Source organism: Chiloscyllium plagiosum, chromosome 26 (genome assembly GCF_004010195.1).
Source record: "Chiloscyllium plagiosum isolate BGI_BamShark_2017 chromosome 26, ASM401019v2, whole genome shotgun sequence".
Classification (NCBI taxonomy): domain Eukaryota; kingdom Metazoa; phylum Chordata; class Chondrichthyes; order Orectolobiformes; family Hemiscylliidae; genus Chiloscyllium; species Chiloscyllium plagiosum.
In genome coordinates, this window is record NC_057735.1 from 4,055,847 (window position 1) to 4,083,347 (window position 27,501).

General features: G+C 42.7%; 1 protein-coding gene across 2 annotated transcripts in view; it reads right to left on the bottom strand.

Moving 5' to 3' along the window:
- wnt2bb (wingless-type MMTV integration site family, member 2Bb) overlaps positions 1-27,501 on the bottom strand; it is a 143,490-nt gene that overhangs the window by 104,435 nt on the left and 11,554 nt on the right. For both annotated transcript variants that reach the window (XM_043716369.1, XM_043716368.1), the window contains exons 2-3: positions 24,536-25,249; positions 12,895-13,115 (exon numbers count right to left, since the gene is read on the bottom strand). In XM_043716369.1, the coding sequence (XP_043572304.1) occupies positions 12,895-13,115; positions 24,536-24,672 (358 nt within the window). In that variant the 5' untranslated portion in view covers positions 24,673-25,249. The remainder of the gene's footprint in view (positions 1-12,894; positions 13,116-24,535; positions 25,250-27,501) is intronic.

Consider the following 27,501-nt stretch of genomic DNA (forward strand, 5'->3'; position numbering starts at 1 on the left):
AAAGCCCTTCATCAGGAATAAAGGCACTGAACTGAGTCAGTGGCAAGGTCAGCACTTGTCCACCCTGATGTGCCATCTTCAACTCTGTCTGTGAGTCTGTTGTTAATTTTAAGACTGAGATTGATAACTGTTTGTTCAGCAAATGTATTAAGGGATATGGGCTAAAGTCAGGCATATGCAGTGATCAGATATAATCTCATTAAATGGTGGCAGAACAGGCTCGAGGGGCTGAATGGCCTACACCTGTTCCTTTGTTCCTATTGAGTCTCCTGCAGCACCACAACCCTCCAAGACCTTCTGTGCTCCTCCCACTCTGGTCCATGGTGCATCTGTTCAATTACATCATCATTGGCGAGTGCTGTTCCTACAGCAAATAGTGTCCTCAGCCCTGGAATCCCCTCTTTAAAACATCCAGAGGTTTTACCTCACTCTAAGATGGTCTTTTAACTGAGTTTTTGATCATCTGTCCCAATACATTTGGTAAGGATCATTGTCAAATATTGTTTGATAAAAGCAACTTGGGACAATTTATTACCCTAAAGGCAATGTATAAGGCAAAGCCAATTTTCTTTTAAAAACAATGACTGAATCTGCCTCTACCACCCTCTTAAGCAGTGCATTTCAAATCCCAGCCACTTAGTGTATAAAGCTATTTCCTTAATTATTTAAAAGAAATAATTGACCCCAAACTAAGTGTATCTGTCTTTGTTGAATGCACAATGGCTCTGATTTTCATCTCAATGGCTAATAGGAATATTGGGTCAACAACTTCAAATTGCCACCAGTGCAACTACAGTGAATATCATAGAATGATGCAGTACAGATGGAGATCATTCAGCCCAACATGACTAAGTCAGCTCTTTGACAAAGAACCTTAAATAGTCCTAACTCGTGTATTCTTTCTTTATAGTCCTGAAATGTTTTGCCCTAAGCAAGGTTTGTGATCATATTTGTTCAATCATTCATTGCCGTTGATTTTCTGGTGTATGATTTAAATTGTTACAGTCACATAGGAGATCAGTGAGAGAACTGAAAGGCTGGAGCAAGATGAGTAACATTGTGCTGTGTCTTACTGCCAGTTTTATGAAGACTCCTCCTTGGTGCCAGTTCTGGCTGTGTTTTCTGCTTTAGATCACACAAATCGAATCATATGTTTATATCAAAAAATCCATACAATGTATAAATGCAAGCTGCTGTTCCTATTCAGTTTGAAGCATGACCTTTTGCCCAAATTGATATTTTAGATCCCTCTGCGATAAAGGACAACATTTCATTCACCATTTTGAGGGCATTTTGTATCCTCTACAATCCTTTAGTGACTTGTGACAGGGTGACTCTCTTTGTCCCTGATTGTCCTTGGTCTTGCATCATTTAGCAAATGTATCAAACCGACTTCTGTCCACCCAGAGTAAGATGACCTCACATTTCCCCACATTGAACTCTATTTACCACTATCGTTTATCTCTGTGCTTTTGTAGCTTCCTGCTCTGAACATACTGTGACTCCAAGCTTGACACTGTCTGCAAAACCTGGGTGGAGAACTCTCTATCTCTTTGTCCTAGCCATCGGGGCGTGTAGTGAAGAACTCAGATCCTGGTGCTAATTCTTGGGAACAGTCCTTGGATTCTGCCAATCGGAACATTTTTACTCTTTCTATCCTACATTTCAACAAATTGCCAACCAGGTTTATTTCCAACTCCATGTAATAGCTCCTTTAATAATCTCTTCTGTGGCACCTTATCACATTTTGTTTAGAAATCCTGTGGTCAATGCTCATAAACACTTCCTGGTCTGTCATCCTTGTGACCCCTTTGAAAATCTCAAACAGATTAGTCAGGCCTGATTCATCACAAATCTGCACTGGTCCTCTTGAATCGACTGATCCCTCATCAATCAATCTGCCTCTAATGTCCAATCATAGTAATTTCCTTAGTTATGGCTTGGGCTGTGTGTACCTCACCCACTGGGGTCATGGTGGTCTCAACGGTGACCTTAAAAGAACGGTGAAGGAGGACAGAGGGAGTTCTCCAGACTGGCTTTCTACAGACTGCAGATCTCCACTTGACTCTAATGCTGTGGTCCTCGGGTCCACTGTATAAATCCTCTCCATTGGAACGGGATAAAGTAGGTTTTAAGGAAATATCTGGAGTAAGGTAATGGGGCAAACTGTGTTATTGACAGAATTTTAGAACCTAGGGGCCAGACCCCTGAAGGTACAATGGCCAGGGGCAGATGGAGAAAGTGAGCATAATTTAGAAGTGTAGAAGCCTCATTGAACTGTAGGGTGGGTGGCAATTACAGATGTCGTGAGGGACAGGTTAATAAGGGCTTTGAAAACAAGAATGAGAATTGCAGAACTTTACCTGTCTTTATTCTGCATTGATACTCTTCCCTGTAACAACAACTGATCAAACTCACTCCTGGAAATTCCAAGTATTCCTGGGGCAACTTGTTGTGATTCCACTATCCTTGACATGGAAGCGTTTTCTGAGTTTAGTCCTGTGCAGTCGGATTCCAATTCTGGTGTTCTGTTGCTTTGATCTGGACTCCTGAACCAGAAATAATTTTCCGGGCAGAAAGTGGGAACAGGGGATTGAGTTGGATGAGCAGCCATGGTCATAATGAATGGGTTAAATGGCCTACTCCTGTTTCTATGCTTCAATGTTTTCCTCTACCTACACAATCAAACTGCTTTACTGCTTACATCTCAATCAGTAGGAGATGAACTCTGAGACAGTAGGTTTTAGTTACAGTATCTCTGCTGGCTGGAGTCTCAGGGTGAATGTAGAGCAAGCTGGGAGCTAGTGAGATTTGCAAGAAACAAGTCTCCGTCTTCACAGTTACTGACCGGGGCTGTACAGATCAATGCAGCCAAATATTTTCTGAATTATTTCTGTTTGACTTTTCACCAGTTTTCCTGTGGAAATATTTACATCTCTTATTACTGTTTACACAACTAGACATGCTCTAGCATCAGCTAGTTTAGGAAAGCAGCACACTGCCTGACCCCTCATAAACTCTTCTCTTTCCCTCTCTCTACTCAGAGCAACTTAAGCAGTGAGTAAAAATGCAAACATTGATCGAAACAATTTCGATGAATAGCTATGATGTTTTGGTCAGGAATGTCCATACCTAGATAGGTGCCAAACTATTTTCAGCATGCATGTGTACTCACACGTGTGTGTGCATGTTAGTGCATGTCCATATATATGTGTACATGAGTGCGTGCTTCTGAATGTGTCACAGTGAATGCATATGTATGAGTGCATTGATGTGAATCTGTACATGTGTTTGTGTATATGTAAGTGTGTGTGCGTGTGTGAATATGTATGTGTATGCATGCATGTCTGTTGTACATTTTTGCATGTAAGCATGTGTTTCTATGTATGTGTGTACATGTATGTGCAAGTGTGTGTGCGTGTGTGTATGAGAATGTGTGCATGTGTGTATGTGTATGTGTGAGAGTATGTGTGTTTGTGAATGTATATGTGTAGGTGCATGTATGTCCACACACGTGTGGGTATACATTCTACTTACAAATTATCACTGCTAATGTCTTCATTATTAAAGGATTTTTAAATTCTATTGTATGACTTCATGACACCTCAAAGTGCTTTGTAGCCAATTGAAGTACTTTGAAGTGTTGTAAAGTGGGAAGCACAGCAGCCTACTTGCACACAGCAAGTTCACACAAACAATTATGATCAAATAATCCATTTTACTGAAGTTGGATAAGGGATAAATATCTTCTAACACATTGGGCAGAACCTCTCCTGCTGTTCAACATCATACTCATGGAATCACTTTCCTTCAGCTGATGAAGCACAGTTTAATCCCTCCTCAAACATAGACACCACTGACAGTGCAACTCTCCCTCAGAAAAGTAAATATCCTTTTAAACCTCTGCACTGAGGTCTCCTGAGTGAGACCTAAACTCACAAACTCCTGATATGTGCTGTATCTAATGCAAGTTGTGGCAAAAATGACCTGGTCCCTGTGCTTTCATTGTGAAGAACTGTCAGGTATTTATGGTACAAGCAGGGCTCCAGCTGATGGAAAACCCTGTTTGAGCTGGTGTCCCGTACATGTTTGCTCCTGTGTAAGGAGCCTTGTTTACTGCAACATGAGATTTCATTTCCTTGTGGATTTTATTCCTTTCACTTTAAGTGAAACGGTTATTCGATCTCTGATTGTGGGTGGCTGATTGTTTGATAGATTAAATACCGGCAGGGCAGCACAGTGGCTCAGTAGTTAGCAATGCTGCCTCACAACACCAGGGAGCTGGGTTCGATTCTACCCTTGGGCGACTCCCTGTGTGGAGATCACATATTCTCCCCATGTCTCCATGGGTTTACTCTAGGTGCTCTGGTTCCCTCCCATAGTCCAATGATGTTCCAGATAGATGGATTGACCATGCTGAATTGTCCATAGTGTCCAGGGATGTGCAGGCAAAGTAGATTAGCCATGGCTCTGGGTGGGATGTTGTTCAGAGGGTTGTTGTGGATTTGATGGGCTGAACAGCCTGCTTCCACATTGTAGGAATTCTGTGATATTGTGGAGGGTGCTTTCTGATTGGAGGTCTGTGACCAGTAACGTTCTGCAAGGATCAATGCCAGGACCTCTGTTTGTAATGCATATAAATGATGTAAGTGAAAATGCAGGTGGTCTGATTAATAAGTCTGCCGATGACATGAAAATTAGTGGAGTTGTGGATAGTGAGCATGGTTGTCAAAGGATACAGCATGGAGAAACGGCAGATGAAATATAATCTAGACAAGTGTGACATAATTTTGGGAGATCAAATGCAAGAGGAAAATATACAGTAAATGGCAGGACCCTTTGGAGCATTGATATACAAAGAAATCCGAAAGTGTGATCTATAGCTCCCTGAAAGTGGCAACACAAGTGAATAAGATAATGATATGGCATGCTTGTCTTCCTTTTTAGGGGCACTGAAAAATAAAAGTTGTCAAGTCATATTGCAGCTGTATCAGGCTTTGGTCAGGCCACATTTGGAGTATTGTGTGCAGTTCTAATACTCACACTATAGAATGGATGTGGAGGCTTTGGAGAGCATGCAAAAAGGCTTGAGCAGGATGGTGTCTGGATTGAAGTGTATTAGCTATAAGGAGAGGTTGTTTAAACTTGGATTGTTTTCACTAGGGAGTCGGAGGCTGAGGGACAACCTGAGAGAAGTATATAAAATTATGAGAGGCTTGGATAGGACAGGTAATCAGTCTTTCACCCAGGGTGGAAATGCCAAAAACTAGGGGCATAGGTTTAAACTGAGAGAGGGAAGGTTTAAGGGAGATGCGTGACGAACATTTTTTACACAGAGAGTGGTGGGTGCCTGAAATGTGCTGCCAGGGGGAGGTGGTAGAAGCAGATATATTTACAGGGATTAAGAGGCATTTAGACAGACATATGAACAGGTGGGAATAGATTCCTAGAACTTCACAGTACGGAAGGAACCATTCAACCAACTGGGTAAAAACAATGACTGCAGATGCTGGAAACCAGATTCTGGATTAGTGGTGCTGGAAGAGCACAGCAGTTCAGGCAGCATCCAAGGAGCTTCGAAATCGACGTTTCGGGCAAAAGCCCTTCATCAAAAATAAAGGCAGTGAGCCTGGAACGTGGAGACTTTCTCCCCACCCCCACCCTCCTCTAGCTAACGTGGAGACTTTCTCCCCACCCCCACCCTCCTCTAGCTTATCTCTCCACGCTCCTTTATTCCTGATGAAGGGCTTTTGCCCGAAACATCGATTTCGAAGCTCCTTGGATGCTGCCTGAACTGCTGTGCTCTTCCAGCAACACTAATCCAGAACATTCAACCAACTGTGTCTGTACCAGCTCCTGAAAAGTCTACCCAGCCAGTCCTAGTCTCCAGCCCTATCTCTGTAACCCACTAAACTTATCACTTTCAAATTTATCTCCAGCTCTCTTTTGAAACCTCCGATGGAATCCTCCTCCCTCACTCTCCCAGGCAATGCATTCCAAATCCTAACAACTCCCTGAGAAAAGGAGTTTCTCCTCATCTCACTCCTAGCTCTCTTGCTGATAAACTTGAAATTGTGACCCACTAGTTACTGACATACTAACCAGTGGAAACAGAATATCCTTTGTTATCCTGTCAAAGTTATTCATAATTTTGAACACCTCACTAAGGTCACCTTTTAATCTTCTCAGCTCCAAGTGGAGTAAGCCCAGTCTCTTTAATCTTTCCTTGTGTCTAAACCCCCTCATTCCTGGTATCATTCTCGTAAATCTCCTTCGCACTCTCTCCAAGGTTTTAACATCTATTGTTAAATAAGGTGCCAGAGCTGAACACAATACTACAAATGTGGTTTGACCAATGATTTGTAGAGGTGCAGCATCAATTCCTTGCTTCTACACTTGATGCCTTTATTTATAAACTCAAGGATCCTATAAGCCTTCCTACCAACTATTTCAGCATTCCCGGACACCTTGAGAGAATCATGTGTGTAATTCCAAGGTCCCTCTGCTCCTGTACCCCCCTCAGCGTTCTACCATCAGGCCTGTAATTTCTCTCCGTGTTTTGTCTACCAAATTACCTCACAGTCATCTGCATTGAAATCCATCTGCCAGATGTCTGCCCATTTCGCCAACTTGTCACTATCCCTCTGAAGTCACCCAGCATCATCCATGCAATTCACTCTTCTCCCTAGTTTAGCACCTTCTGCAAATTCAGAGATTTTGCCCTCAACACCCATCGTCAAATTGTTTATATAAATCAGAAAAAGCAAGGCTCCCAACACTGATCCCTGGGGAACATCACTTTCAACTTGTCTCTGATCTGAGAAATGCCTATCTATACTTTCCCTCTGTTTCCTGTCTTTTAACCAACTTCTAATCCATGCTGCTATGGACTCATTAATCCCAAACATTTCTAACTTACTAACCAACCTGCCATGTGCCACAGTGTCAAATGCTTTCTGAAAGTCCAAATATACAACATCCACCGCACTACCCTCATCCACTGCCTGGGTCACCTCACCAAAGAACGGAATTAAATTTGTCAGACATGACTTGCACTCGACAGTATTAACTTTTATTTCTCTAAGTGTACATTTATCTGACCTGTATTATAGTCTCCATCAATTTTCCAACTTTTGATGTCAAGCTGGCAGGTTTATAGTTTCCTGGGTTATCTTTTGCCACTTTCTTAAATAAAGGTGTCACATTTACAATCCTCCAGTCCCCCCAGGACTAAGTCTGTGTTCAGACAGACCTGGAAAATTTCTATCAAAGGCTCCACAATTTGTTTCTTTAATTGTAATCTAGGATGCATCCCATCTGGGTCTGGACACTTCTCTACCTGGAGCGCTGCCAGCCTTTTTAGGCCCTCCACTTTAGCCCTCATTATCCTGCTCAGACACTGAATGCTCATACTTTCAACTAGGCCACTTTCATTATCTACTAACTTGGTAAAGACAGAAGCAAAGTATTCATTTAGTAGCTCTGCCATAACCAGTACGATTCAGTAAGCAGCTGACCCTGCTTGTTCCTTATGTGCCCTACTCTATCCTTCACTAATCTTTTACTATTAATATGTTTGAAGAAAATTTTCCTACTTGTTTTACTGCAGCCTGCTATCTTTTCCTCATATTTCCTCTTAGCCTTCCTTATTCCAGCCCTAGCCTCTGTCCTGCATTTGAGATACTCTCCCTGATTTCTATTGTTATTATTAGGGTATGCATCCCATGCCTCCTTTTTCCTCCTTAGTTTCTCACCAATACCCTTAGTCATCCACAGTATTCTAGTTTTGGATACCCTTTATTTATTTGTCATAGGTACGTATGTAGCTTGCACCCAATTAATTTCTCTTTTGAAGTTTTCCCATTTTTCATCTATTGTTTTATCTACCAAAATGTGTTTCCAATCAACTTCCTCCAGTTCAACTTTTAGACCATTAATGACTGCCCTTTCCCAACCTGGAATTTTAAACCTGAACTGATTTTTCTCCTTTTCTAACTTAATACTGAACCTTATTCTGTTATGATCACTATTCCCCAAATGCTCCCCCACTCTGACGTTCTCCACTTGGCCTGTCTCATTTCCTAGGAAATTCCAAGATTTTGAGCCAATGATCATGAGGGGCCTGGAAAGGACCAATAGACAAAGTCTTTTCCCTGGGGTGAGGGAGTCCAGAACTGGACAGTGTGGGCGGCACGGTGGCACAGTGGTTAGCACTGCTGCCTCACAGCGCCAGAGACATGGGTTCAATTCCCGCCTCAGGCGACTGACTGTGTGGGGTTTTGCACATTCTCCTCGTGTCTGCGTGGGTTTCCTCTGGGTGCTCTGGTTTCCTCCCACAGTCCAAAGATGTGCAGGTCAGGTGAATTGGCCATGCTAAATTGCCCGTAGTTGTAAGTGTAGGGGTATGGATGGGTTGCGGGTCGGTGTGGACTTGTTGGGCCGAAGGGCCTGTTTCCACACTGTAGGTAATCTAGAGGTTATAGGTTTACTGTGAGAGGGGGAAGATATAAAAGAGACCTAAGGGGCAACGTTTTCACACAGAGGGTGGTACATGCATGGAGTGAGCTGCCAGAGGAAGTGGTGGAGGCTGGTACAATTGCAACATTTAAAAGGCATCTGAGTGGGTATATGAATATGAATAGGAAGGGGGGGCGGGTTCGGAAGGATGTTAGCCGGGTGCTGGCAAGTGGGACTAGGTTAGGCTATCTGGTCGGCATGGACGAGCTGGACCGAAAGGTCTGTTTCTGTGCTGTACATCTCTATAACTCTATGACACTGAAGGAACGGTGATATATTTCCAAGTCAGGATGGCGACTGGCTCAGAGGGAAATTTGCAGCTGATTGTGTTCCCATGTATGTGCTGCCCTTGTTCTTCTAGATAGAAGTGACCACGGGTTTGGAAGGTGCTGTTGAAAGAACCTTGATGAATTTCTGCAGTGAATCTTGTAGATAGTACACACTACTGCTATTGAGCATTGGTGGTGGAGGGAGTGGATGTTTGTGGATGTGGTGCCATTGAAGTAGGCTGCTTTGCTCTGGACGAAGTCAAGCTTCTTGAGAGTTGTTGGAGCTGCCCCCATCCAGGAAGTGGGGAGTATTCCATCACACTCCTGACTTATGCCTTGCAGATGGTGGACAGGCTTTGGGGGGGGTCAGGAGGTGGATTACTGAATTCTCTCCATGTAATGAAGAATTTCGTCTGAATACTTCCCTACTCACCAGGCTGTGTGTGATTACAGCTGGAATAAACACGACAGGAGGTTATCCCCTCTATTCCGGTCCTCAGTGAATATTATAGTATTTAGTTTTTGATTCACTTGTTCTTTCATAGGATGTCACTGGCAGAAACAGCATTTGTTGTCCATTGCTAAGTGCCCTCAGACTGAGCAATTTGTGGAGGTATTCCAGAGGGCAGTTAAGATTATGGAAGGTTGCTGCACAAGTGGATAGAGTGGTCAAGAAGGCATATAGTATGCTTGCCTTCATTGGTCAGGGTATTGAGTATAAGAGCTGGCAAGTCATGTTAACATTGTACACGACATTGGTTCGGCCGCATTTAGAATACTGTGTACAGTTCTGAGCGCCACATTACCAAAAGGATATGGAAGCTTTGGAGAGGGTGCAGAGAAGGTTTACGAGGATGTTGCCTGGTATGGAAGGTGCTGCAGGCACAGTAGATTCATTTAAGATGTGTCTGGATAAATGCATGAGTAGGTGGGGAGCAGAGGAATACAGATGCTTAGGAATTGACTGACAGGTTTAGACTGTACATTTGGATCGGCTCAGGCTTGGAGGGCCGAAGGGCCTGTTCCTGGACTGTAAATTTTCTTTGTTCTTTGTTCTACCCACATTGCTGTGGGTCTGGAGTCAGGTGTAGGTCAGACTAGGTGAGGATGGCAGATTTCCTTCCCTGTTGGACATTAGTGAATCAGATGTTTCTTTTATGACACAAAAACAGAAATTGGCTGGAAAGGCTCAGCAGGTCTGGCAGCATCTGTGGAGAGAAATCAAAATTAATGTTTCAGGTCGAATTCTGAGGAAATGTCACTCGACCCGAAACGTTAACTCTGATTTCTCTCCACAGATGCTGCCAGACCAGTTGAGCTTTTCCAGCAATTTCTATTTTTGTTTCTGATTAACAGCATCCGCAGTTCCTTCAGTTTTGTTTTTTTTTACAACAATCAAAGATACTTTCACAGTGACCACCACCAAGACTAGCTTTTAATTGCAGGGTTTTATTGAATTAATTTTTCAATTTCACGAAAGGGATGTGAATCTGTGCTGCCACAGCCTTTGTCCTGGGTCTCTGGAATATCATTCCAGAGACTTCACCATTTCCCAACAGCTTATGTTCCCTCTAATCCTTCCTGCTGCTGAAAGGGCCTTCCAGAAAATCAATACGTCTGCACACCAATCCAGGGTGCACGCACCCTCTGAGGAGTTGTACTGTTTAGTGCCAACCTTGCTGACAGCACCGCCCCTCCTGTTTTAATCTTAAAGCTCTGTAAGTTTTCTGCGCACTGCCCCTTTAATTCAGAGCATTGTGTTTTAGGTAATTTCCAGAAAGCGCTGTGCTGGCCAAGCCTCAGCACCCAACAGCTCATCAGGGATTTTGATTTTGTGCAGGCTGTTGGCTCGACATTGGTGCACTTGAAAAGCACAGACAGCAATTCGAGCCAGGAATTTGTGTGTTTGTGATAAGTCTTTAATTGCAGGAGGTCTGCAGTGTGCTTTCTAACAACAAGATATCACCCCGTGGCATCCACTAAGGACTCAGTCACTTATAGTGAAAAGGTGGTAAAAGATAGAGTAGGGTCGATGAGGGTTTTGCACTCAAAGGCAGGAGGCATAATTGAGGTATTAATGAATACTTTGCATCTGTCTTTACCCACTAGGCAGAGCTACCCAGGTCATGATAGCAGAAGAGGAAGGTCAGTCACAGAAAGTTATAAAATTGATAAGGAGGTGGTACTGGATGAGCTGTCAGTATTTAAAGTTGGACACTGGGGCTGGATGAGATACATCCAAGGATATTGAAGGAAGTGAAAGTGAAAATTATGGAGGCACCAGCAACAATGTTTCAATCTTCTGTAGATTCAGGACAGTGCCAGAAGTTTGAAGAAATTCAAACAATACATTCTTGTTCATAACAGATTTTAATGACAGACCCAGCAACTATAGATCAGTTAGTTCAACTTTGGTGTTCAGGAAGCTTCTCATAACAATTATTTGCGATGGAATTAATCATCAAATGGAGAAGCTGAGGTCAATTTGGAAGCACGGGTGTGGATTAGTTAGGGGGACATCTTGTCTAACTAACTTGCTGGAAGCGGAAACAGAGAGGGTTGATCAAGTAATGCTATTGATGTCGTGTACACGGACTTCCAGAAGATGTTTAAAACTGCCGCACAAGAGACTTGTGAGGTTTTGCTATACATAAATGATCTGAATTTTGGTGTGCAGGGGGGCAATTTCAAAGTTAGTGGATGACACAAAACTTGGGAGAATTGTAAACTGTGAGAATGACAGTGTAGAATACAAAAGGACATTGACATGTTCTGTAGAAGGTGGATAGATGGCAGATGAAGTTCAAATGTGGAGAAGTATGAGGTATAAAAAACATGGAGAGACAGTGTAAAATAAAAGGTTCCACTCTAAAAGCTGTTCAGGAGCAGTAAGACCATCCATATGTCATTAAAGATGGCAGGTCGGATAGAGAGAACAATTGATAAAGCAGACAGTCTTCATTAACAGGGGCAATGAGTACAAGAGAAGGAAAGTAATCAGGAACCTTTGTAGGAGATTAGTTAGAAAGCAGCTGGAGTATTGTGTACAGTTCTGGGTGCCATGCTTAAGTAAGGTGAAAGTGCATTGGTGAGAGCGCAGAAGACGTTTAAGGATGAGAAACTTCACTTATGAGAAAAGGTCGGAGAATTTGAGACAGTTTTCCCTCAAGAGGCTAAGACTAAGAAGAAATTTGTAAGCCAACAGAATAGGTGACAGCCATTCTCTGGTTTAGGGCAAAGCCTTGACCATTCATAATCCACAATGAGTTTCTTTAAAATTTAAGCCCAGCTTAATAGTTAACAGTCAGTCATCATTAACCAATGCATTCTCCATGGCAACATCTCTATCAATCAGAGTCCACTAGCCAACTCAGCACTGTCCTCTCATACAATATGAATGCTGATATTCTTGTAAGCTGTCATGATGAAAAGCTTTGTCTAAAGTGTGTCTTTTTTTAAACCAAGACTCAGTTTCCATCCTCACAAATTATTATATGGCCTATATGTCTAAGATCCTACATTACTCATGTCTGACCTACCACTACCCATTCAGACTTTTATTCAGACCGTAAATTATTTGAAGTAATCCAAAAATAATACTCAGACATTCCAATGGAATTGATTCAACTTCTGTTTGGAAATGAGTTGATATTTGCTGTAAGGGTTGCCAACTTTAGTTGGAAATATATTTCCGGAGTTTCACATGACATCCTACCAACCTAGAATATTGGAATAGTCGGTTTCTTCATTCTCCAATCAGCTGATTCTTGATTTTCCACCTCCAGTAACATTTATGATTAATAAGTTAAAACATCAATGAAAATTAAAAGAAAAAATAAGATTTTTAGCGACTTTTTTTATATCTGGCAATCCTGGAAGTTTGGGAACACCCAGTTATTATTCATATTACAAATGATAATTTCCAATTGAATGCTTCACCTTCATTCACTGAATGAAGCTGTGAATCCTGTGGGGTTTTCGTTAAACTGGGGGGACAATTTAACTCCAGCATGTTCCCCTTCTCGCTCCAGATATCACCCACTTCGCAAGGTTTGCTTTCTTATCATTTTAAACTGAAAAACTTATTAAAAGTAAAACAACAACTTACTACGTAACATTACTTTGCCAAATACAGTGTGGTCCCTGGCTAGGGTGCTACAGTTCCACCTGTGGTGTCGGAATTGGTGTTGACATTCATGGATCCACTCTTTGGCTCCCTCGCCAATGGACTGCATGATGTCTGGGTGCTTTTGACACAACTGTCGCTGTTTGTTGACCAGGCCTGGGATATTGTCACAGATCACCCGTGCTCCCAGAGCTCCGATGTACCTGCAAGAGAGATCATCGCTGTTAGATCACAACACCTCAACAAGAACGTCCCACATTTTTCATGCATTCATTTTCAGGGAATGTGGGCACCGCTGACAAGGACAGTATTTGAGGCCCATCCCTAATTGGCCCTTTAACTGAGTGACTTCCTTGGCCATTGCAGAGGGCAGCCAAGAGTGAACTGCATTGCTCTGGGCCTAGAGTCACATGTAGGTCAGACCAGGTAAGGATGGCAGATTTCCTTCCCTAAAGCACGCAAGTAATCCTGATCGGCTTTGATGATGATGGTCAAAATTAAAATAGCCTTTTTAAACCAGATTTTCATCTGCCGCTTTGAATTTAAAACCTTGCCTTCAGAACATTAGTGTGGAGTTCACAGAATCATAGAATCCCTACATTGTGGAAGCAGGCCATTTGGCCCATCAAGTCCACACTGACCCTCCAAAGAGCCTCCCACCCAGACCCACACCCCCTCCCCCACCCTATCCCCTGCCTTCCCCTGGCTAATCCATCTAGCCTGTACACATGGGCAATTTCCCATGGCCAATCCACCCTAACCTACACATTTTTGGACTGTGGGAGGAAACCGGAGCAGCCGGAGGAAACCCACGCAGACACGGGGAGAATGTGCAAACTCCACACAGACAGTCACCCGAGGCTGGAATCAAACCCTGGTCCCTGGCGCTGTGAGGCAGCAGTGCTAAATACTGAGCCACCGTGCCACCCCCGGGTTCTGGATTACTAAATCCAGTGACATTGCCACCATATAGAGAAGTTTATCAGATCCCCTCTCTTAAATGTATGGGGGGGGGGGTATTTTGTACGATATAAATAAATGCCAATCACAGTCAAACATTCTGCCCAGTATCAGTTATGTGTTAGGTTGGAGAAGCTGGGGTTGTTTTCCTTTGAGAAGAGATTAAAAGGATATTTTAATTCATGAGGAACCTGAACATAGAGGAAAGCTGTTCCCATTGGCGGGAGGTTTGAGAACCAGCGAACTCAGAGTCAAGAGGACTGGCAAAAGATCCAGAAGTGACTTGTTTATGAAAGAATGGTTAGGATCCAGAGGAATGCACAGTCTGAGAGTGGTGGAGGCAGATTTAATCATGGCTGTCAGTAAGGAAACAGATGGATACTTGCAGGACTGCAGGGAAGGATCTGAGATGGAGAATGAACTAACCTGCTCTTGCAGAGAGCTGGCACAGGCTGATGGGCTGAATGGTCACCTTCTGTGTTGCAATAATTTCATTATTAGCCACTACAGAACTTGAATATTACAGAAAAACGCAATTTATGAAGCTTTTTGTTTGCACTCATCAGGACATTTTGCAAGAATACCAATTCAGAGGTAAACCAACATTTAACCAGGTGTCTCTGAATATGCAGTATAAATATTGATGTTCCCCTTGAATTTCTATTTTTGAAGACTGTCCTGATAACTCAAACCTCACTGTTAACTGAAGGGTCATTTTGCCTCCATATGTGCCTGCAGCAAGCAGGGGCTTAGTTCCTGGTCCTCTCTGAATTAGATTCCCTACAGTGTGGAAACATGCCCTTTGGCCCAACAAGTCCACACCGACCCTCCGAAGAGTAACCCATCCCCCTCTGACTAATGCACCTATCAACAATTTAGCATGGTCAATTCACTTGACCTGTACATCTTTGGAATGTAGGAGGAAACCGGAGGAAACCCACGCAGACACGGAGAGAATGTGCAAACTCCACACAGACAGTCCCCCGAGGCTAGAATCGAACCTGGGACCCTGGTGCTGTGAGGCAGCAGTGCTAACCACTGAGCCATCATGCCACCCTGAATGATTGTGGTGGGATGCAGGGCTGGTGAGGATTGACCTACAACATGAACCAGCTTCCTCTCCCATTCCTTTTGCACTAGATTCCTGAAAAGCTCAGCAAGTTTGGACAATGCGGCTCCCCATGTTGGGAATGTTTGTTGGGAGATCTGGGAAGGAGATACCAAACCCATTGAGGACCCTGGATATCAGTGTCAGTGTCTGGCTTTAACATACACTCCCAATCCTTTTCAGACCAGTCCAAATCCATTTTGTCATAAACGTCATCAATTAGAAGTAACCTCCATTCTCTAAACTGTTTCCCTGGAAACTTTGTAAAAAGGAAATCCAAAGCAGGGACTACACCAAACAATGCACGTGCAAAACTCTCCAAACAGAAGATATCTAATGACCTTCTCATTCCAAATATATATATATGAAACACCAATTAAAGAACATTGAATCTTAAACACAAAATGATTCTAATGAATGGCAAACATGGAAATTATAGTAAACCCAAAATATAGAATGACTTTCCACCAGAGAATGTGGACATGTCCACATATCATTAGCATGTATACAGACACATATACACACATGCTCACACGCACACAGCTCCACACACAGACACGCACACATTCTCATACGCACAACCACACACAAGGGCACGTACACACATTCTCACACGCACACAGCTCCACACACAGACACATATACACACATTCTCACACACAGACCCATCCATGTGTACTATTCACATATACTCACACACACATTCACACACACAGACCCAACCACGTATACTATACACACATACTCACACACACACTCACACACAGCTACACACATACTCACACACAGCTACACACACAGACACATACACAGCTACACACACACAGCTACACACACATTCTCTCACACACAGACACATACACACAACTACACACACAGACACATACACACATTCTCATATACACAGCTACACACACACATTCTCACAGACACACTCTGTTATGATCACAATGAAGCTGATGTGGAGTCATTTCTGGAGTGTGGGCCTTCTCAGATTGAACCTTATGTGCAGTGGCTTCTAGGTATTTTAAAATCAATTAAATCACGTTCAATCAAATGATATCAAATCAAATTAACCTGGTTAAAAGAGGTTGTGATTGAAATGGAGCCTGCAAATTTAAATGATCAAACTTCAAATTGAAATGTTGCTTCGAAAATGAATAAGTAGGCCACTGTTGGAACTTTGTGTGCAATTCCGGTCTCCTTCCTATCGGAAAGATGTTGTGAAACTTGAAAGGGTTCAGAAAAGATTTACAAGGATGTTGCCAGGGTTGAGCTACAAGGAGAGGCTGAACAGGGTGGGGCTGTGTTCCCTGGAGCATCGGAGGCGGAGGGGTGACCTTATAGAGGTTTACAAAATCATAAGGGGCATCAAGAACCATCCAGAAGCAACCCACCATAGCCCGTCAGCTGTGAAGGCAGTTGACATAGTCAGCAGAGCTGAACATTACAACAATTAAATAATGTATTTACATTTCTCTAGCGACTTAAAGTAATTCAGTATATCCCAAAGCGTTTCACAGCCAATGAGATGCTTCTGAAGAACGGCACCGAGTGGTTGCAGTGTATTCTAAGGGAATGTAATTATGATCCCTGTTCATTAATAAAAAGAGGATTGACAGGCTACTGGAAGGATTTAAGGAATTACAGAAGAAAGTAGCAAACAGAACATTAAAGGCAGTAATCTGTGGATTACTCCCAGTACCACACACTACTGACTGTTGTGATGATATTGACTATTTGTAGAATGTTTTTATTTTGTACTGAGCAAACCATCAATCTATAACCTGTAGCATTTATGGAACAGCCAGTTCTAAGAGTTGTCAGGTGGCAACGTTCAGCCTAGCCTCAAGACTGGGGCTAACTTCAAGATTTTAAATAGGCAACTTAGATAGTTTGGGGTAACTGAAGTGGAGTTCAAAGGTTATAGTTAAGGAGACAGACAGGGATAGAAGCAGAATCCATGAAGCAGTGCTTCAGTGCTGGGTTGGCAACTGAACAACATAGATTCTGTAGATGGGATTCAGTGAGCTGTCAAAAACAAGACCAGCTCTGTACAGTTACAACTCAGGAAGAAGTTTTAGAAATCAGGAAGTAGCTTAGTGTTGGAGTCAGGAACTCCCGCGTCCAGACGTCCTGGGGATATGTGAATGTCACTGGCTCTATATTGGAGAACACCACGAGGGACTTGGAAGAAGATTGCGGGTGTTAATATTTCAGTGCAGCTGAGAGACTGGGGTTTAAATGCTCACGAACTTCATTTGCTTGAAGCAACTGGGCAAGGTTGGAGCTCAGGAAAACCCCAGGGGTAGTACTGGCTCAGGGAAGAGCTGGTGTTACGTTTGTGAAGGGGTGCGAGGGGGCAGTTTCAGAGTCCAGGAGAGCATTGACCTGGGAAAAGTGGGTAATTGATCAGAATGGGAGTGGAATTAGAGGCAGTCTATGTTGAAGCAGCTCTTCAGAAGGAATTTCAAGGCCAGATCAATAAAAGTGCAGAATTGTGATCCCTCATGAAAGTTCATGAGATTTGATGACCCACCATGCCATCAATATCAGAAAGAAGTTGTACACATATTGTAGAGTATATTACTGCTCTGATGTTTTACAGTAAATTTTATTGCTGTTGTTCAAAACCATGGAATCTTGTGATTTTAATTTCTTTCATAAGTCTCCAGCAAACCACATCTTGTAAACTTTAAAAAACAAATTACTGGTTCCTAGCCAGATCGTAACATAAATTTGGAGTCTGGTCTAGGTTTGTAACAGTGTAGGAGTTTACAGCAAATAAATGCATGATTGCAAAAATGGTGCAAGGAGGGAAGGAAACAGATTCCTGGGACACTGGGACCAGTTGTTGGGGAAATGACAACTGTACAGAGGGAATGGTTGCACCTGAACAGAACTGGGACCAATAATTTTGCTTGGGTGATTTGGTAGTGCTCCTGAGAGGGTTTAGTTCAATTTGGCTGTGATGTGAGGAATCAGGTCGTAATATTAACAAGGCAAAGCCTGGTGAAAAGAATATTGAGAGAAATGGAAAACATTAGAGTGGGAAATAATTTCTTGCTAGGAGGAGTCAGAGAGAGAGGAATGTAACAGGCCATGGTGGGTTTACTACGAGAATGTGTAGAGAGTGACAATTAAGGCTGGGGAACCACAGGAGCAGATAGCCATTTGGTAATATGACATTGCAGGTGCTCCAGTTTCCTTCTGCAGTCCAAAGATGTGCAGGTGAGTTGGACTGGCCATGTTACATTGCCCATAGAATCCAGGGGTATGCAGGCTGGTGGATAAACCATGGGAAATACAGGGCTACAAAGTTGGATCGGGTGTGGGCGCGGGGGGGGGGATGGCGCGTTTGGGTGGGATGCTTTTTGAATGGTTGGTGTGGATTTAATGGGCTGAATGGCCTGCTTCCGCACTGTAGGGGTTCTATGACATGGCTCAATAAAGCTAGCACAAATATTCTTGGATGTCATGTGTTGAGGAAAGATACAGAATGAAAGGACAGAACAGAACAGGGGTTGTTGTATTACTAAAGGAGAACATTATAGTTTTGCATACATATAATGACCCTGTGGCGGTGTTGGGGGGGGGGGGGGTGGGGGCGGGTGGGTAAGTCGGAATATTGCAGGTTAGGAAGGCAGTGCTGAGTTCGAATCTATTATACTATTGGGACTTTTCTATCAGCTATCAATGATAAAGAGAATCAAATTTGCAATCAAATTACAGAGAGACGTAAGCACTATAGATTATTTATAGTGGAGGGCTTTAATTATTCTATTATTGACTGGCATAGGAAAATTGTAAAGAGTAGAGAGGGGGAGAAATACGTTCAGTGGAATTTTCTAGATCAGTATGTTTTTGGCTGAATGAGGAATAGGTGTTGGATCTGATTCCAGGGAATAAGGTGAGTCAAGTGGATCAAGTGTCAGTCAGGGCACACATCGGGAAAAGTTATGGTTTATAAGGTTTGGGCTAAATAAGAGAAAGGACAAGGAGCAATTCAGAGTAAAGTTAGTAAAGGTATTCGACAAGGTGCCACACAAAATGCTGCTGCATAAGTTAAAGCTGCAAGGTGTTACAGGCAATGTTTTAGCATGGATAGAGGATTGATTAACTACCAGCAAAGAGTGGGGATACATGAGTGCTTTTCTGTTTGGCAATCAGTGACTAGTGGTGTGCCTCAGGGATCAGTGTTGGGACCGCAATTATTCACAATTTACATAGATGGTTTAGAGTTGGTGACCATGTGTAGTGTGTCAAAGTTTGCAAATCACACTAAGATGAGTGGCAGAGCAAAGTGTGCAGAGGACTATGAAACTTTGCAAAGGGACATAGATAGTTTAAGTGAGTGGGCAAAGGTCTGGCATGTGGAATACAATGTTAATAAATATGAAGTCATCCATTTTGATGGAATAACAGTAAAAGGACTATTATTTGAATGGTAAAAGTTGCAGGAAGCTGATTTGCAGAGGGACCTGGGTGTCCTTGTGCATGAATCACAGAAGGTTGGTCTGCATGTACAACAAGTAATTAAGAAGGCAAATGGAATTTTGTCCGTCATTGTTAAAGGGATTGAGATTAAAAGCAGGGAGGTTATGTTGCAGCTGTATAGGATGCAGGTGAGGCCACACCTGGAGTACTGCATGCAGTTTTGGTCTCCTTGCTTGAGAAAGGATGTACTGGCACCAGAGGGGGTGCAGAGGAGGTTCACTAGGTTGATTCCGGAGTTGAGAGGGTTGGCTTATGAGGAGAGACTGAATAGACTGGGATTATATTCATTGAAATTTAGAAGAATGAGGGGGGAACCATATAGAAACATATAAAATTATGAAGGGAATAGATAAGATAGACATAGAGAGGATGCTTCCATTAGCAGGTGAAACTGGGACAAGAGGGCATAGCCTCCAAATTAGGGGGAGCAGATTTAGGACTGAATTGAGGAAGAACGACTTCACCCAGAGGGTTGTAAATCTATGGAATTCCCTGTCTAGTGAATTAGTTAAGGCCTTTTCGGTAAATGCTTTCAGCCTAAAATAGATAATTTTTTTGACTAGTAAAGGAATTAAGGGTTATGGTGAGAGGGTGGGTGAGTGGAGCTGAGTCCATGAGAAGATCAGCCATGATCTTATTGAATGGCGGAGCAGGCTCAATGGGCCAGACGGCCTACTCCTGTTCCTAGTCCTTATGTATGTCAATGGGAGATAGCCAATTTCATTGTGTTGAGAACAGATCCAGTCCAGATAATGACATCAAAGACTGACAGACAAAACATATAATGGAACTTTGGGTTGCTTTCAAAGAGGAGATGGTATAGGTACATTAGGGATACACTCCATAGATGATGGAAGAGATGGTTAGATGTCAGTAGAATACAATTGAGAACCAGTTTGAATATAGAAAATTGAGAAGTGGAAAGAGAAAGAAAAGAAACTTAGAGAGAGTATGAGGAGAGACTGGTAGCAAACATAAAAGAGAATCCAAAATCTTCCTTAGACACTGAAATAGCGACAGGTTTGGAAAAGGAGCAGTGGGGCTAATCAGGTACAAAAAAGAGGATTAATGCATAGAGGCAGGGAGCATTGTGTTAACATCATGTCACTCATTAGTTAAGGTGAAGGATAAACAGGTAATGGGTGTTAATTAATTAATTGTTTTGAGCTCATAATAAAAGGGAGATAGTGGTGCTCATCAACAAACTCAATAACTGAAAACAACAAATGCTGGAGAGATCACAGCGGTCACACAGCATCCCTGGGGGGAGAGAGAGAGAGAGAGAGAGAGAGAGAGAGAGAGATGCAAGCTAACATTTCCAGTCTAGATGACTCCTCATCTCAGTTCTCTCCTTGCCTTTGGAGAGAGGTAGGCATTGCGGGGGATGGAGTGTTTTATCTTTACTTCCATATCCATTTTAATTTAGTTCCCTCCTTCTCACCCCGTATCCCCCCACCTCACATTTTTTATGTCAGCATTGCCCTTAACAGGGCCTGCTTGTTAATATAGAATCGGCCACGCAGGTGTTGTCCTGGTGGTGGAGAAAATATACATCATAAAGTCTATTCACAACAGTGTCTTTTTTCTGTCTCACTCTATAGAGAGAGGTGGGCACCATGCTTTATCACCTCCTCCAAATCCAATTTAATTTAATGCTTTTCTAAAATCCCCCCTTTACCTTTGATGGTTTGAACTGACCATAACAAACTTTGCTTGTAAATACTGAGTTAGACACACTTTAGGTGTTTTTACTCATTGCTAGATAAAAACAAAATAAAAGCAAAGAGTTAGGACTCTTCTGGTGCTCTTGTAGCATCCTTACCTCAAGATCAGCTGGCCTGGGTTCAAATCCCACCAGCTCTAGATGTGTGTCATAACATGTCTGAGCAGGCTGTTTAGAAAATACCTAAACAGGGAACTTTAAAATTAATTAACTATTCAAAAGAGAATAAACAGGGTACAACTATGGGCAGCAGGTCTGTGGGACTGCACAAGAAACTAAAATTGCTGTCAAGTTTTAGTCTACTGCTGTTCTGGTTTCCTTACTTGAGAAAGGATGTACTGGCATAGGAGGGGGCGCAGAGGAGGTTCACTAGGTTGTTTCCGGAGTTGAGGGGGTTGGTTTATGAGGAGAGATTGAGTAGACTGGGATTATATTCATTGAAATTTAGAAGAATGAGGGGGGATCTTATAGAAACATATAAAATTATGAAGGGAAGCGATAAGATAGAAGCAAAGAGGATGTCTCCACTGGCAGGTGAAAGTAGGACATGAGGGCATAGCCTCAAAATTAGGGGGAGCAGATTTAGGACTGGCTTGGGAAGGAACTGCATCACCCAGAGGGCTGTGAATCTATAGAATTCCCTGCCCAGTGTAGTAGCTGAAGCTTCCTCACTGAATGCTTTTAAAGCTAAGATAGATCATTTTTTGAACAGTGAAGGGATTAAGGGTTATGGTGAGAGGGCGGGTCAGTGGAGCTGAGGCCACAAAAAGATCAGCCATGATCTTATTGAATGGGGGAACAGGCTCGAGGGGCCAGATGGCCTACTCCTGCTCATGGTTCTTATGTCCTTACATTCTATGTTCTAAGGAGAAGCTTGTTGGCTTAATTCACTGCCTGGATAAGATCCACCTAACACATGGCTGAGGTACTAAGTGAATACTTAGCACCTGTCTTTAGCAAGGAAGATGATGTTCATAAATGCAAGGTGAAAGAGGTGATAAGGTACTGACTGGACTCAAATTGTGAAAAAGGTGTTAGCTGGTTGCACTTAAAGTTGAAAAGTTAACCAGGAACAGAGGATGATTCATCCAAGGATATTGCTGGAGTGAAAACTGCAGAGGTCGAGAAAACATTTAAAATTAATAATTCTGAATAAAATTAACAGTCACTTTGACAAATATACGTTTACTAAAGAAGAGAAGCAAGGATTTGATCGGCCAAGTGGGGTTTAACACAAATTGCATGAGTTTTTTTTGACATTGCAAAGAGGTTTGGTGAGAATAATCAGTTGAGGTGGTGGACATGGACTTCTGAAAGACACTTGATAAAGTGCCACACAAAGGCTTATCAGTAAGGGTAAAGTTCATGGACTAAAAGGGATGATCAAAGCGTGGCAATGAGGCTGTTGCCTGTCATTTGGTGAATAGGCAGTTCTTCAGACTACAGGAAGGTATAAAGTGGGATTCCTTGATTGGGTGGGGGGAATAAGGTGGGTGGGGGAGGGGTTTACTAGAACTGCTTTACTTTTGGGATGTATTAGCGAACTTGGGTGTATCGGGCAAAGTCTCTCGAGTTGTGGACGACAGAGAACGTGGAAGTACAGTGAAGGTAGTTACAAGCTTTGGGGAGGGAGTTGGTGAAACAGGTAGAGAAGATGCAGATGAAATTGAACGCATAGAAGTGTGAAGTGTTTCATTCGGGTAGGAAGAGCGAGGATGGGCAATGTAAACTGAAGGTTAAAACTCAGGAAAGGATGCTGGGGCAGATATACATGCTCAAACCGTTGAAGGTTGTTGTCCAAGATGACAAAATGGTCAATAAAGCATAAGGGACTACAGTAATTATAAACAGGTGTGTGCAGTATAAAAGCAAGGAAGTTATGACAATCCGTATGGAAGAGTAACTGAGGCACTGCTTTCATTTCTGGGCAACACCTTTTAAGAAGCTTGTGAAAGGAATGGAGACAACGCAGTAAAGATTCACGACAACGGCCCCAGGGATGAGGAACGTCAATGAAGTGGATAGATTAGAAAGGCTAGGGCTGTTGTTCTTTTTGGAAAAGGGAAGATTAAGAGGAGATTTGATAGACTTGCTCAAGATCATGAGGGACCTGGACAGGGTAGATAGGAAGAAACAGTTCGTGACAGATGAAGGATCGGGAACTGGAAACAGTGGGCTCTGGCAAAAGCAGCAATGGAGACAAAAGAAAACACATTGTTACGCAATGCATTGTTAGGATCTGACAGTGTGGTGGAGGCAGATTAAATCGTGACAGTCAAAACAGAATTACATGAGCACCTTTGGAGAATTAAGTTTGCAAGGTGACTGGGAAAAGGTGGGTGAAGGGGACCACTGAGTTGCTCTTGCAGAAAGCAGGCATGATGGGCTCAATGGCCTTTCTCTGTAGTCATTCTTTGGTTCCAAGTAGTTATTGTTGTAATGTTGGAAACACAGCAGTCAGCATAGGTATGACAATGTGAACATGACGAGTTACTGTGTTTTGTTGATTGAGGGATAAATATAATCCAACTGCTGTTCTTTGAAATGGATCACTCTCAGCAGACAAGGTTTAAAGTCTCATCGGAAAGGCAAATCCCCGGAATCAGATCATACCCATGACCCTTTGACTCTGAAGTGACAGAGCAATGTCTGTCAGTAAAAATGTCATGAGGATTAGGACAGACAAGGCACCATCATCCCAGTCACACAATATACTTGTTAACACTGTCTACCGAGACTGCAGTGTTCTGACCAGATTGGGGTGGAAAGGGGTTCAAACAGGATTTAGGGACAGTGCAAAGCCTTACATCAAATGTGCAACACAGAAATAGGCCATTCAGCCCAATGGTGCTGGTGCTGCACATTCCACTCCATCCTATTTAATCCTACCCTTATGTTTACACAGTTTCCCTTTAAAGACATTTTTGCTATAAGTCGCACTTAGCAATTTAAAAAGTCCACATTCTCACCATTCTCTCAAGGTTTCTCCTGAATTTATTATTGGGTTCATAATCATTAATGCTTCAGATCTGGTCATACCCATGAGTAAAAACATCTACCCAATTGAATGATGTTATGACATTTTAAAAAACCCTACCTGGATTATGCTCAGCCTTCAAATTTTCTACAGCAAGGTTTCCTAGCCTGTTCAATATTTATTGAGAGTTTTAACTTCGGTTTTGACATCGTCTGAGTGAGTTTATTCTAGTGCCTCTTGTATGCGTTTGGTATTGAGGAGCCCACACTAGGGAAAGAAAACGCTCCCCATCCCTCAGACCAGTCAGCAAACCAAGTGCAAACGATCTTTCTCACGATTTTGAATGAATTGGACTTACCACCAGGAAGAATCCACTCGTGGTGTCAAGGTGAGTAATATTAATATAAAGGCAAGGTAAAGTCTGGAGCAGGCTCCGTCATTGCTGGTTTTCCTATTAATCTGCTTCACACCTTCTTCCCCTGAGGTGTGGGACATTTTCCAATGCTGCCTGGACTCCTCAGATCTGATCCACCCTGATATTGTGATTTAACAAAATAAACCTTCACAATCTTGAAGAAGATGAGCAAGGTCTGTGCACAAACAATTCTTCCCGATGTCTTCAAATGGTCAATGGTCGTGCTTTAAATACCTCGGGGACTTTAACATTTTCAATTCATCTTCTGATGTGGTCGGATCTTCATTCTCCACTGACACCTCAAATTAATCTGTAAATTTCCCTTTTGTAAAGTCGGATCTGAGGCGAGTGAGCGTGGCTTTTAACTGAATGCCTTTTTCTTTCTCTTCCTCTCTCTCTACCTCTCTCTCTCTCTCTCTTTTCTTCTCTTCCTCTGTGTTTGCTTGGTTGCTGACACTGGGAGCACCTCATTCAGATGGACAGTGAAGCACTGGCAGACTGGGTCTGTCTCTGTCGCTCTCCCACTGGATTGAGTGAATAACAGTGCTGTGCGAGGGACGAACACTGGCACTCCTGGCTGTTGACTGGTGATTTACTCGCTGACACCAAGGCTGGAACTGGAGCTGCAGGCACGAAAAAGCACCACACCCCCACCTGCTGGAGTAAAATTAGACACAGCACTCACAGACACAGACACATAGAGTTCAGGAGATCTATAAAGGCTTAAAGCGATTAAATACCTGATACTAATTTGTTGTATCTGGGTCCTAGCGCCCATCAGAATTTGTTGAACATATAGCTCTTACAATGCTACTTGTCGATGAACAAGTTGGTGACCATCTTTGAATGATTTGGAGATGCCGGTGTTGGACTGGGGTGTACAAAGTTAAAAATCACACAACACCAGGTTATAGTCCAACAGGTTTAATTGAAAGCACTAGCTTTCGGAGCGACGCTCCTTCATCAGGTGGTTGTGAAGGACACAATTGTAAGACACAGAATTTATAGCAAAAGTTTACAGTGTGATGTAACTGAAATTATACATTGAAAATACCTTGATTGTTTAAGTCTCTCATCTGTTAGAATGACCATGTTAGTTTCACTTCTTTCATATGTAAATCACAAAACTTTTTTTTATAAGTTACATTCTCAGGTAAACTTTAACAATTGGTGTCAGTCCAGATAATGTGTTGAGGGTGTTAGCCCCCTGTGTTCCCTGTCTGTACCGTAATGTTTAGACTGATTCTAATCTAAAAAATGAGTTAACAGAGTCTCACATGGATTCATGCAGTTTTTGAGCAAAGCACAATGTAACTCTGCAAATCTTTGAATGGTTGATTTTAAAGTTGCAAATATATATAAGGCAACCTCAGGATGTCCCAAACTATTTTGCAGCAACTTAAGCACTTCTGAAGTGTACACACTGTGTAATGTAGTAACAATGGCAACCAATTTGCTCTCAGCAAGTCCCCACAGACCAGTAATATAGACAGAATAAGCTATTATTTTAGTCATTTGGTGAGCAATAAATGTTGGTCAGGACACTGAGGAAAAGTCACTGTCCTTCTTCCAACAACTGACTTGAGGTTTCTCACACCCTGAGAGTGCAGATTGAGTCTGTGCTGGGATTGGATTCTTTAACATCTAAAAGATGACAGAATGAGACTCCCTCATTGGGTATCTTAACCTCCATTATAGGCTTAGGTCTCTGGATATGGGTTTGAACTTATAACTTTCTCACAGTGGGACATGAGTGCTATCTGCTAAGCTGCAGGTGAAACCACTCAGGAATGATATAGACATAGATTTTATCATTTGCAAATACAATCCTCCCAATTTAAATTTCAAATAGACTGTACATCATTAATCTTATTGAATCAGGTCTGATCTGGAGGGAACTGCATAGGGTAGATACCTGGAGAATGTTTCCACTCATGATTAAAACTAGGGAAGATAATTTAAGGTAAAGAGATAAGATTTTTCTCTCCCAACAGATCATTCGAGTGTGAAATTCACTTCTTTTGAAGATAACGGAGACACGGCCTTTAAGACTGAGTTTGATACATTGTTGATAGACAAGGGAGTCGAGGAATCTGAAGTGTAGACAAGGAAAGTGAAGGTGAGAGCAGCCATAATGAATGGCAGACCAGGCCCAAAGGGCTGAATGTCCTCCTCTTGATCCTAATGCCTCTGCTATGATGTCAGTTTTAAAGACTTGAATGGATGGGGTACCACTCCTGTCATAGGCATTTCTGAGTGCTTTACTTATCATGTGGAACCCTGGGCTTTACTGGCTGCTGTAATGTGGGAATCCAAATATTGGTACTTTCAAAAGAATAGACACTAGGTTGAAAAAAAGCAAAAACGAATGAAGGCTTTTAATGACTTCATGGATCTCAACTAGAATTACATTCACAGGAATGTGATGGATAAGAGCAACATTTTCCATTTACATGGCAAATATGAAATCATGGAAAGCCCCAAAGTTCTTCCCAGGAAAGGGGTCAGCAAAGAATGGGCACTAAAACCAGAGAAGGAAATATTGGCAGAAAGAACCACAGGTTTGAGGTATGGGGCTTAAAGAAAGAAAAGAGAGGGTCGAGATGGGGAAAAGTCGAGGGGGAGAGCTTAGACAGCTGAAGAACCCACCGACTCCACAGCTACCTGGATTACACCTCTTCCCACCCTACCTCCTGCAAAAATGCCATCCCGTATTCCCAATTCCTCCGCCTCCGCCGTGTCTGCTCCCAGGAGGACCAGTTCCACCACAGAACACACCAGATGGCCTCCTTCTTTAGGGACCGCAATTTCCCTTCCCACGTGGTTAAAGATGCCCTCCAACGCATCTCATCCACATCCCACACCTCCGCCCTCAGACCCCAACCCTCCAACCGTAACAAGGACAGAAT